Genomic DNA, 12,374 nt, shown 5'->3' on the forward strand with positions numbered 1-12,374 from the left:
AGTCCATTGACATTAAGTGATATTAATGACCAGTGGTTGTTAACTCCGGTCACTTTTTTAGTATTAGAGTTTGTGTGTTTCCCTTCTTTGAGTTGTGCTGGTGAAGGGTCTCTAGATGTCTGAGTTATTGTGGTCCTTGTTGGACTCCTTGGTTTGTGATTTTCCTTCTATTACTTTCTGTAAGGCTGGATTTGTGGCTACGTATTGTTTAAATTTGTTTTTATCCTGGAAAATTTTGGTTTCTCCATTTATAGTGAACAAAAGCTTGGCTGGGTATAGTAATCTGGGCTTGCATCCATGGTCTCTTACTTTCTGAAGTACATCTATCCAGGACCTTCTGGCTTTCATGGTTTCCATAGAGAAGTCGGGTGTAAGTCTGATAGGTTTACCCTTATAGGTAACTTGACCCTTTTCCTTTGCAGCTCTTAATATTCTTTCTTTATTCTGTATGTTTTGTGTTTTGATTATTATATGACGAGGAGATTTTTTTTTTTTTTGGTCCAGTCTATTCGGTGTTCTGTATGCTTCTTGAACCTTCAAAGGAATATCTTTCTTTAGGTTGGGAAAGTTTTCTTCTATAATTTTATTAAATATATTTCCTGGACCGTTGAGCTGTACTTCTTCTCCTTCTTCTATCCCAATTATTCTTAGGTTTGGTCTTTTTATTGTGTCCCAGATTTCCTGAATGTTTTGTGATGAGTATTTGTTGGTTTTGCTGTTTTCTTTGATCAGTGTGTTTATTTTCTCTATCGTATCTTCAGTGTCTGACATTCTTTCTTCTATCTCTTGTAATCTGTTGTTAGTTCTTGTCTCTGTAGTTCCTGTTCATTTACCCAGATTTTCCATCTCCATTCTTCCCTCGGTTTATGTTTTCTTCATTGCTTCCATCTCATTCTTCAAGTCTTGAACCGCTTCCCTAACCTGTTTGATTGCTTTTTCTTGTTTCTCTTGGTTTTCTTGCGTGTCTTTGAGCGATTTATTCATTTCCTCTACCTTTTTGTTTGTAATCTCTAATTGTTTATGGCAGTTTTTCACCTCCTGTTTAAGGTCCTCTATTATTTTCATATAGTTCACTTTTGAGTCGATTTCTTCTATTTCTTCTGGAGTAGGGTGTACGATTCTTCTTATTTCGGGATCCCTGGATTCTGGTGGTGTCATGTTGCCTTTCAGGTTGTAGGAGGAATTCTTGCCTTGGCGCCTTCCCATCTCTTCCTTCAAATGGAGCCAGGAGAGGCCTGGTGTCTTGGTCCAGTCTCTGCTGTGATTGACTCTCTGGGTGTATCTCTTCAGTGTAGAAGCAGGAACCGTTCCCGTCCAGATGGGATTCCTCAGCAACTAAACAGGGCCGCTAGGTATCCCAATGATCCGGGGGCAAAAGGATGAACTGAGCAAAGGGGGGCGGTATCCAGAAGAGTACAGGAAGCCTGGCGCAGGAGCTGAAGGTAAGCGGGCTCCCTTACAGGGGACCCTGAGGCCTGCCCGGTAAGCAGGCACTCACCGCTCTGGGTGGGTAGCCTTAGTGTAGGAGTTTAAAACTGTTCTTGAGCACTGGTCCTAGCATACAGCAGGGCAGGGTTGGGGAGGGGTGCTGGGGTGCTGGGTCTTGCGAAAGAAAGACAGCCCTGCAGAAGGAGCTGGGGGAGGAGGGGTTTGGGCTCTCTTCCGGGACAGTCTGCCCCTGGATAGCACACACTCACCCGTCCAGACGGAATTCCTCAGCAACTAAACAGGGCCGCCGGTAGCCCAATAATCCAGGGACGAAAGGATGAATGGAGCAAGGGTGGGGGCCGGGGCGGTATCCAGAAGAGCACAGGAAGCCTGGCGCAGGAGCTGGAGGTGCGCAGGCTCTCTTACAGGGGACCCTGAGGCCTGCCCCGTAGGCAGGCACTCACCGCTCTCTAAAATAAAACTTTTCAATTCCTCATTTGAGTATTTCTAATGGAATCAGAATGCCATAGTTACTTGTTATGCATAACCAACCACATGTTTAAAAATCAATGGTTTAACTCCTTCTGAAAGGGAAAAAGTTTCCATTACCCTTTTCCTTGAATTTTTATTTGCATTACACATAACCACATTTATTACATTTAGAGGCTCTTATTTTTGATTACCTTGTCATTTGTTATGACAAACTATAAACTAAAATTTAAGTTTTACTCTCAGTAATCATAAGGTAATGTTAAAATTATTCTTTTGAATTTAGCTAGCATTCAAGTAATATGAAAATGTTCAAAGAAACACAAATACTATACAAATTTTGATAGTCACCAGACATAATTTATTTTTATTGAAAATGTATTTCTTAAAGATATGAATGGGGCTTTTATTCCAATTAGTTATTATATTCACTGATGAATACAGAATAATATTCAGAAAGAGGAGTCAGCATCAATTATATTTTAGAAGAAATAGTTTTTATCTGTAAGATACTTTATTATGCTATTGTCAATTCATTCAGAGTTTTATGTCAAATTGTCATATAATAAATTTTTCATAAAATAATATTGTTAACAGTCTGTCATCTGACAGCTTTACTGGGTTGGCTACAAACCTAAACGTATTAGAAGCCATGCACTTTTTTTTACTGCGATAGCTCTGTAGTAGAGCTGGAGATGAGAGATGCGGATAACTCGGGAAGTTCTTTAGTGGACAGGAGGCTTCTGGCTATCCTGGGTTTTTTGTGAAGTTGAGTGTTGTTGTTTCAAGGTATGTAAAGAACTGTGTAGGAATTTTGATGGGGATTTCATTGAATCTGTAGATTGTTTTTGGTAAGACAGTCATTTTTATTGTTAACTCTACTAATCCTTGAGCATGGGAGCTCTTTCCATCTTCTTATTGGGAGGAGTAGAGGGAGGGGACACTGTGGCTGAAATGTAGCACATGAGAGAATAATTTTAAATGATTTAGAAACCATCTGACTTAGAAAAGACTTGTTGGGGCCAAGGAGGACTCCCTGGGAAAAGTTCTTGCCCTGCAGGCATAAGAACCTGGGTTTAATCACTATGATGTGGGCTAGAGATAGTGAGATCAAAAGAAGAGGATCTCTGGGGCTTTCTCTCCAGCCAACAGAGCCAATTAAGCCAGCTCCAGGGCCTACAGAGAGATTTTATCTTTAAAAAAATGTGATTGAGGAAGACACCAAACATCAACCTCTACTCTCCACGTGCATGCACAGATGTACACGTGAAACACACACACATACACACAGAGAGAATGAAATGAAAAGGGTTTGTTATCTAGTATCACAGTCATTTGGTTTCTCACTTTATGGAAATGATCCTGTGTTTGGTAGTGTCAGAAATGAACTCCCTGGCTACTATCTCCTTAAGCAATTTTCTTTCCTTGAGAATGGACAGGACCTATGGAACCACTTTTGGGATGAACAATATGCGGACTACAATTAAGAATAGGAGATTGGATGTTTGAAGTCACTGAGAACATCTTGAATGTTCTCTCTTAGATGTATGAAATGAGAGATGTATTAATTAGTTTAACTCATTTAACAATGCATATGTATATCAAATATTCCGCACACCATAGAAACATGCAACATTTAATTGTCAATTACACTTTTCAAAATCTGGGTATAAATGAGAAAAAATAATTTGCAAGATTAGGCTATGAACATATTGGCTTTTCTCTTTTCTTACTGGTTAAAGACATTTACAATGCTATGAGTTGCCCTGGAACATGTGACAAGGAACAGAGATTGTGCAATCAACAACCAATAAGCAGCTAAGTCCTTCAGTCCAATAGACAATGAAATACTGAACCCTGCCAACAACTATGCAAGTGAGCAATATGAAGCCTATCAACCACCACTTCTCAACACTAAAATCAAGGTGTTTTCAACAAAATCAGAAATGAAAAGGGGGACATCACAACAGACATGGAGGAAATACAGAGTAATCATCAGGTTATATTTTGAAAACCTGTACTCCACCAAACTGGAAAACTTAAAGGAATGGACAACTTTCTGGATAAATATCACTTACCAAAATTAAATCAAAACCAAATAAGCAAATTAAACAAATCTATAACTGCTGAAGAAATAGGAACAGTCATCAAAAGTCTCCCAACCAAAAAATAAAATAAAATAAAGCCCAGGACCAGATGGTTTCAGCTCAGAATTCTATAATATTTTCAAAGAAAAACTAATAACAATACTCCTCAAGTTATTTCACACAATAGAAAGAGAAGGAACATTGGCAAACTCTTTTTATGAGGTTACAATTACCCTACTACCCAAACCACAGAAAGACATTACTAAGAAAGAGAATTACAGATCAATCTCACTCATGAACATTGATGCAAAAATACTAAATAAAGTACTGACAAATCAAATCCAAGAACACATCAGAACCATCATCCATCATGATCAAGTCAGCTTGATATGGATGGTTCAACATATGAAAATCTGTTAATGTAATCCACCATATAAACAAACTGAAAATAAAAACCACATGATCATCTCATTAGATGCTGAAAAAGCTTTTGACAAAATACAACATCCCATCATGATAAAGGTCTTGGAGAGGGTAGGGATACAAGGAACATACCTAAGCATAATAAAGGCAGTATACAGCAAGCCAACAACTAACATCAAACTAAATGGAGAGAAACTCACAGTGATCCCACTGAAATCAGGAACAAGGCAAGGTTGTCCACTCTTTCTGTATCTATTCAATATAGTTCTTGAAGTTTTAGCTAGAGCAATAAGACACCAAAAGTAGATCAAGGAGATACAAATTGGAAAAGAAGATGTCAAACTCTCACTGTTTGCTGATGATATGATAGTTTACATTAGTGACACCAAAAATTCTACCAAGAAACTTCTACGATTCATAAACACTTTCAGTAATGCAACAGAATACAAGATTAACTAAAAAAAAATCAGTAGTGCTTTTGTACACAGATGATAAAAGGACTGAGGAAAAAATCAAAGAAACATCACCCTTCACAATAGCCACCAATAGCATAAGATATCTTTCATTCACATGAAATCTCTCGTGGGAATTTTCCTTGGGCCTCCAGATCATAATATAACCCCTTTGTGTCTCCTACAGGACCATAACATGAATTTTCATTCATTGGTTCATTCAGCTACAATCACAGTGTATTTTCATGCAAAGTATATTATAAGTAATTAATTTTATGTTAAAAAAAATCATTTAAAAAAAAGAGTTCCAGGGAAGCCAAGACTATTTAGTGAGTGTAGTTGGTTTTTGTTTTTTGGGTTTTTTTTGTTTTTTTGTTTTTGTTTTTTTTTTTTTTACTCTTTACTCTTAGGGAGGTCTGCCACCCAGCTCCCAAATAATCACACGGAGACTTATTCTTTGTTATGAGTGCCTGGCCTTAGCTTGGCTTTTTTCAAGCCAGTTTTTCTTGACTTAGATTATTCCTTCTACTTCTTGCCTTTGGGCTTTTATCTTTCTCTACTCCATATGCCTTTCTTTACTTCTTTCTCCATGACTTGCTGTGTACCTGGGTAACTGACCCCTGACGTCCTCTTCTCCTTCTCCTTTTCTTGATCCTCCATCTTCTCTTCCCAGATATCTTCTGCTATATATTCTCTCTGCCTTGCAGTCCCATCTACCCTTTTCCCTGCCTAGATATTGACTATTCAGCTCCTTATTAGACCAATCAGCTGTTTTAGACACACAAAGTAACACAGCTTCATAGAGCTAAACAAATGCAACATAAAGAATGCAGCACATCTTTGCATCATTAAATAACCGTTCCACAGCATAAACAAATGTAACATATCTTTAACTAATATGCCACAAGTGCGTCTCTATCTCAGAAAAAGACTTTAAAGAATCCATTATTTCATATACCAGATGAACCAAGCTTTTGTCTTGTATTTTGGTGGAAATGCTGGAATGCAAAGCCTTTAGAAGTTAAATATGTATGCTATTACTGAGCTATAGCCCAACTCCTACAGTAGGAACTCTTTATCTAATGTTATTTTAAGATAAAAGTTAATGGGTATGAACAATCAATTCTAAACTATCATGGCCCTTGAAATAAATAAAGCTTTACATAATGCATAAATGGAAAGGCCTTAAATTTTTTTGAAAATTCCAAAGTTGCAAATATCATGACATTTTGTTCAAAAATGCTGTGTCACATATTCAATGACCATAACACAGCTGAGAAATTTAATATTGGTAGTTACTAACTTAGAGTTCCCTTTCTATCTCAAGCATGTCCTTTACAGATAATCGAGGATCATTCATTGCATTTGACCATCATATCATTTCAGCTTATTTTAAACTCAAAGTCATGCTGCCTTTTTGCTGATAATAGCACAGATCATCCCCTAACTTTGAAAGCAAGCAGTCCATGGTATATGTAAAATAACATCCTGAAATCCACACAAGCAAGTGGAATAGGTTTGCAATTCCTCTTCAGATAGCCAATTGATCTGCACAGCAGCCCCTTGAAAATTATCTATTTACAGAGATTTTGGTCTTTTGTGTTCACTTATTCATTTATTTAAGGGTGTGGAGGTGCGCATGTGCACATACATGTGCAAGAGTACATGTAAACATTTCACAACATGCATGCCACTGTCATCTTGAGGCTGGTTGTAAAATGCAATGGCAAAGAATTTGGTTTGGGGCAAAGTGACATACAAATACCTTGTTGCTCTAAAGAATTTTAGAAGAACCTTCAGTTGAAGATGGAAAAAAATCGTTTTTTTCCATTTGCTAATGGCTTTAGTTGGTGAACAATAAAAATATTCAGTTCTCTCATAAACCTCCCAATATTATAAACTAAAAAAGCTTTCTTAACCCCATCTTCACCTCTTTAAAATAACCATGATTTATAGTTTGGTATATATACATCTGCCAAGAATATGTAAATATGTAATTTTTCAGTTGAATTAAGTGAGATTTTTGCTCACAGTATATTTTTTTTTACACTCAGGATCTTCAACAGATGCATATATTCATATATATTCTATACATAAAGTACTACCTATATTTTAGAATTAGATTGTAAGTCATTTTGTTGTTGAAATATCATTTATTTAAATAGCCTTCTACTATTGAATATTTAGGTTGTTTACAGTGATTTGTTATTACTATACTATACTATACTATACTGAAGAACCCTGTGTATAATCTTTCTGCAACCCCCTCCATTTATGCCATCTTTCATTCTTCCACCATCTTGTTTTTTGATTTTTTACTTCTAGTAATTGAACCCAGGGTTTTCTACATGCTAAACAAATGCTCTACCACGGAGTCATACCCCTATTAACTTTTCTTGTATTTTAAGGTAGGATCTTACTATATAGCATAGACCAATCTCAAACTCATGATCCTCCCGCCTCAATTCCCTGAGTAGATGGGTTTAGAGGCATGTACTACCAAGCCCAGTAAGATTTATTTCTTAAAATGGATTGCCAGATCAATGTGATTTGCACTTACAGGGTATATGTAATTCGAGTTTATATAGCTACTTCCGGGTTGTCCTCTACAGAAGCAATTACAGAGGCTAAAATTAGACATATCTATATTTCCCGGTTTTCTGTCTCTCCCAACTTGCATTTGTGTCTTTCATAGGATCATGCTGACATTGAGTGGAAATTTGCAAGAACAAAGCTATGGATGAGTTACTTTGATGAAGGTGGTACCTTGCCACCTCCTTTCAACATTATCCCCAGTCCCAAATCATTTATGTATCTTGGCAACTGGTTCAATAACACCTTCTGTCCAAAAAGAGACCCTGATGGAAGACGGAGACACAACTTGAGAAGCTTCACAGTAAGACAAAAAAAAAATCTGTCTCTTTTTACAAGAAACTGTTTTCTTCCTTCCCCTTCTTTATGACAGTTCCTATCATAAATATTATAAAATAATTCCAACTAATGTTCTTGCTATCTGTCAGGGAGGAGCTATTGTATCATTCTACAATCCTAATATTTACCAAATTCTTGGGGTGGGTAAATGGCTAAGTGCTAGCCAACTGATGGAAACCTCTCTGTCCATTTTGAATTACAGGAACGCCATGCTGATAGCCTGATCCAAAATCAACATTATCAGGTACTGCTTACCCATGGTAGATAAACACAACAGTTTTTGATCAGTTCTGTGGGGGTAGAGAAGCAAACTCTACTCTAGCTACGTCTAAACTTAACTTGGGTAGGAACCCTGGAAAGACTAATTCACTCAAGACTGAAGTAATTTATCAGGTCGGAGTCAACTGCTTGATATCTCTGTTGATATCCCTTTAACACTACCTCGTACGAATGTGAGTCAGCCATACCTTAGAAAGCTATCTTCCTTGAGATTAAGCAGCAGATGAGTAGTTGCTCAGTCAATGAGTAAATGAGTACCTATTGCACACAAGACACTAAGACACACATTAGAGAAATCATTGTGGAAAAGCAAGACACCTTAGAAGCCTATCATCTTTCAGGGATGAGAGATATTACTTCATTAAAGCTAATAAAATTAACTGACCAGATGGGCAAAAACTTACTGCGAACAAAAAGCACACACAGCAATGGGAATACACAATAAGTAGCAAATACAGAATACGAGGAAATTATTAGCAACTTCAGCGAAGTAAAATCTTTTATCAGGACACAGATCTTTCTAAATTATAAACATGACTTTAATCAAAGGGGCAGATATGTGCTTCTGATGGGACCAACCAGAAGACAACTAAGCACACAGATATGTGAGATATTTATGGAAAGTAATCTTTGAAAATCGCAGATAAAAGACTATATTTAACGTTCTAGATCAAAATAAATGCAGAGTAGGTAGGGGACATATCTCAGGTGGCAGACTCATTGCCTACCACACATCAGGCCCTGAATATGATCCCCAATGCCATCTAAACTGAGTGTGATGGGGGCAAAAAGATCAGAAGTTCAAGGTTATCCTCAACTATGTAACAAGTTTAAAGGTCATCTTGAGTTACATGAAACTTTATCTTAAGAAACCCAAACAGAAAAATATCCTACAAGGTTTAAAGGAAAGGACACTCAACCTTATTCCACAAATGGTTTCCCAAATTTTATTCATCTTAGGCACAAATAGCAATGAGCAACACAAAGTACAGTGTTTCATAGGTGACCCTTTCCTCACTATGTCTACCTCCATCTCTAATCATGATAGAAAATGCTGACACCTAGGCAAGATTCATTGCTTTTACTTTCTGCTTCAAACATCATTAACAGGACATTTCCTGGGCATCTCACTGACTTATTGAAGTTCACCGAGTAGCAGAAATGGTAGCCACAGCATTATTAACTATTACTATAGACTCTGGAATCAGCTTGAAGTAGAACTGAAATCTAATTTTTCCATTGTCTAGCACTGTGATCCTGAAGACGCCAGTTAACAACACTAAGCCTCAGCTTCTTCATTTGTAAACCAGGAAGAAAAATAAAAGCTAAATTACAGAGTGGTGAAAATTCAGTGGGGATGTAAACCAGGAATAACAGTAAAAGCTAAATTATGGGGCTGGGAAAATTCAGTGGGGATGGCGCCTGGCACATTGCAGTAAGCAGCAACAATCGTCAATACCAACCTGGCAGCCATGTGTGTTCCATTAAACATTAAACCTGAGGCTAATAGAGGCATTCCCTGTAAAAGTGAAGTGTAGGTTGATTCTATAAAACATATCTTGATCATAAAATTACTAGCTCGTGATAGGTGGTGATGGCACATGCCTTTAATTCTGGCACTTGGGGGGCAGAGGTAGGCAGATCTCTGTGAGTTCCAGGCCAGGCTGGTCTGCGGAATGAGTTTCAGCATAGCCCAGGCTACACAGAAAAATAACTGTCTCAAAACGCAAAACAAACAAAAAATTTACTAACTCACTTAGTGACTCCCAACTTCATGAAGAGAAAAACCCCCTATTTCACTAAAAGTACTAAAGTTTAATCCATCCCAGAGGAATGGATATTGAATTGAATATGAGCATTCAAGGGCTATAATGCTTTCATCATACACACACACACACACACACACACACACACACACACACACACACTACATGCTTACTTTATACTTGAGTAGAAATTCTTCCTTTGGGGTAAATTTAATGGTAACTGGCACACTCGGCCACCAAAATTCAGAGATGCAATGACTTAGTAACTCAATGAACTTAAGGTTTTTGGCAGAAAACTGCTAGGTACAGTGAGGATTTCCTATGGCAAAGATGATCTAAGTGAGTCTTCTGCGCAGATTCTTTATTTACCTGATAGTCTGAACAGGAAACTGAATACCTTGTCATGCTTTCTCAATTCCAGGAAGTTATCAAAAATTTAGTCAAGAGATATGTGGCTGCAATGATAAGAAACTCCAAAACAAATGAGGGATTAACAGAAGAAAACTTTAAGGTAATTTAATCATGAAGTGGGTAAATCTCTCTCTCTCTCTCTCTCTCTCTCTCTCTCTCTCTCTCTCTCTCTCTCTCTCCTATATTTTCATATAGTGCAAGAAAAACTCAATTACAAGTCTTATTATTCTAAAAATTATTCTTTATATTTTTTTAAAAAATTGAGTTTACGTGTGTGTGCATTGCCTGCACATTTGTTGTCTAGGTGTCAGATTGCCCCTGGGAGTGGTGGTACACAGGTTGTTGAGAGCCACCATGTGGGTAGTGGGAACTGAACCCAGGTCCTCTGGAAGAGCACAGTTCTCTTAACCACTAAGCCATGTCTCTAGCCCCTGCAATTCTTATTCTGTCTTGGAATTATCTGCCATCCAGTAAGTGGAGAAAATTTTTCCTTTTCTAAAAAAATTATGCTTATAATAGAAATAGAATATTACTTTTCATCCTTCCTCCTGCTCCTCCCAGCTACACACCACCATATCTCTCCCATATTCCCAACTCTATAGTTCATAGCTTCTTTTTTGTTTCATATATTGTATAAATTGTATGTGTATATATATATGTATATATGCATATATACATATATATATACACATACATACAATTTTTTTAGTATAAACAGAGACTGTGCTGTTTTCTGGATGCCCAGACCTGAATCACACAAAACTATATTAATTACAACACTCTTTGGCCAAAGGCTTAGGCATATTCCTAGCTAGTTCTTACATCTTAAACTAACCCATCTCTATTAATCTGTGTATCACCACGAGGCTGTGGGTTACTGGAAAGGTTCTGGCATCTTTCTCCTTCAGCAACTACATGGCATCTCCTTGACTCCACCTACTCTCTATATATCTTTGTTTGCTTTTCCTGCCTGGCTTTACTCTGTTAAACCATTGGCCAAAACAGCATTATTCATTAACCAATAAAAGCAACACATATACACAGAAGGACATCCCACATCATTTTGTGTTTTTGTTATTTACATTTATATGGCTTCAATGTTGATCACTTTACACTGAACAACCATTTAGGAAACTTATCTCTGGGGGAGAGGTTCATTCTTCTCCTCATAGTCACTATTGCCTATAATTTTTTGTCTCAGATTGGGGCCCCACACAATTTGGGGTCGAGAGGTTTTTATCAATGTCTGTTACAATCAGTTTTATGACCAAAGTGAACCTATTCTTTCCTTTGATAATATCAGGGTGGAGAATAATTTACTTAACTGATATAGCAAGAATGCATGCTAAGGGATAAGGCAACAAAGAGAAAATGCCTGGAGACCTTAAATGCCTTCTTTAAAAGATCGGCAATTAAATCCAGAATATGTATTTTTAAATTTTAAGTCTAAAGAAACTACAATTACATAGTAGAATTTTTCCACTCTTGGTATCAACCTAAAAGAGTGATTCTCACACAGGGGCATTTATGTAGTTAGGGCACATTTGGCCATCTGGAAATGTTTTAAATTGTCATACTGGCATCTAGTGGGTACAAAGAGGGTTGCTACTAACAATCCCACAATTAACAAGATAGCTTTCCATCATAGAAAACTATCCTACCAATTTGGGCGGCGGTGGTGCACACCTTTAATCCCAGCACTTGGGAAGCAGAGGAAGGCGGATCTCTGTGAGTTCGAGGCCAGCCTGGTCTACAAAAGTTAGTGCCAGGACAGCATCCAAAGCTACAGAGAGAAACCCTATCTCAAACAAACAAACAAACAAACAAACAAACAGGGGGTTGGAGAGATGGCTCAGAGGTTAAGAGCACTGGCTGCTCTTGCAGAGGTCCTGAGTTCAATTCCCAGCAACCACATGGTAGCTCACAACCATCTATGAGATCTGGTGCCCTCTTCTGGTGGGCAGACATGCAGGCAGAACATTTCATACATAATAAATTAATAAAAAAAAAGAAAACCCCACCTGAACAAACAAACAAACAAAAACTATCCTGCCAGACATATCAGTAGAGCCTAGAATAAAAACCCTATCCCAGGATCCATGACACAT

At 37.6% G+C, this 12,374-nt stretch overlaps 1 protein-coding gene across 1 annotated transcript in view; it reads left to right on the forward strand.

Moving 5' to 3' along the window:
* The window catches only part of Trpc5 (transient receptor potential cation channel subfamily C member 5), a 277,912-nt gene that overhangs the window by 260,602 nt on the left and 4,936 nt on the right, over positions 1-12,374 (forward strand). Inside the window, exons 8-10 of the mRNA XM_075957321.1 lie at positions 7,575-7,775; positions 8,013-8,054; positions 10,277-10,366. Coding sequence (XP_075813436.1) covers positions 7,575-7,775; positions 8,013-8,054; positions 10,277-10,366 — 333 coding nt within the window. The remainder of the gene's footprint in view (positions 1-7,574; positions 7,776-8,012; positions 8,055-10,276; positions 10,367-12,374) is intronic.

This window comes from Microtus pennsylvanicus, chromosome X (assembly GCF_037038515.1).
Source record: "Microtus pennsylvanicus isolate mMicPen1 chromosome X, mMicPen1.hap1, whole genome shotgun sequence".
Lineage (NCBI taxonomy): Eukaryota > Metazoa > Chordata > Mammalia > Rodentia > Cricetidae > Microtus > Microtus pennsylvanicus.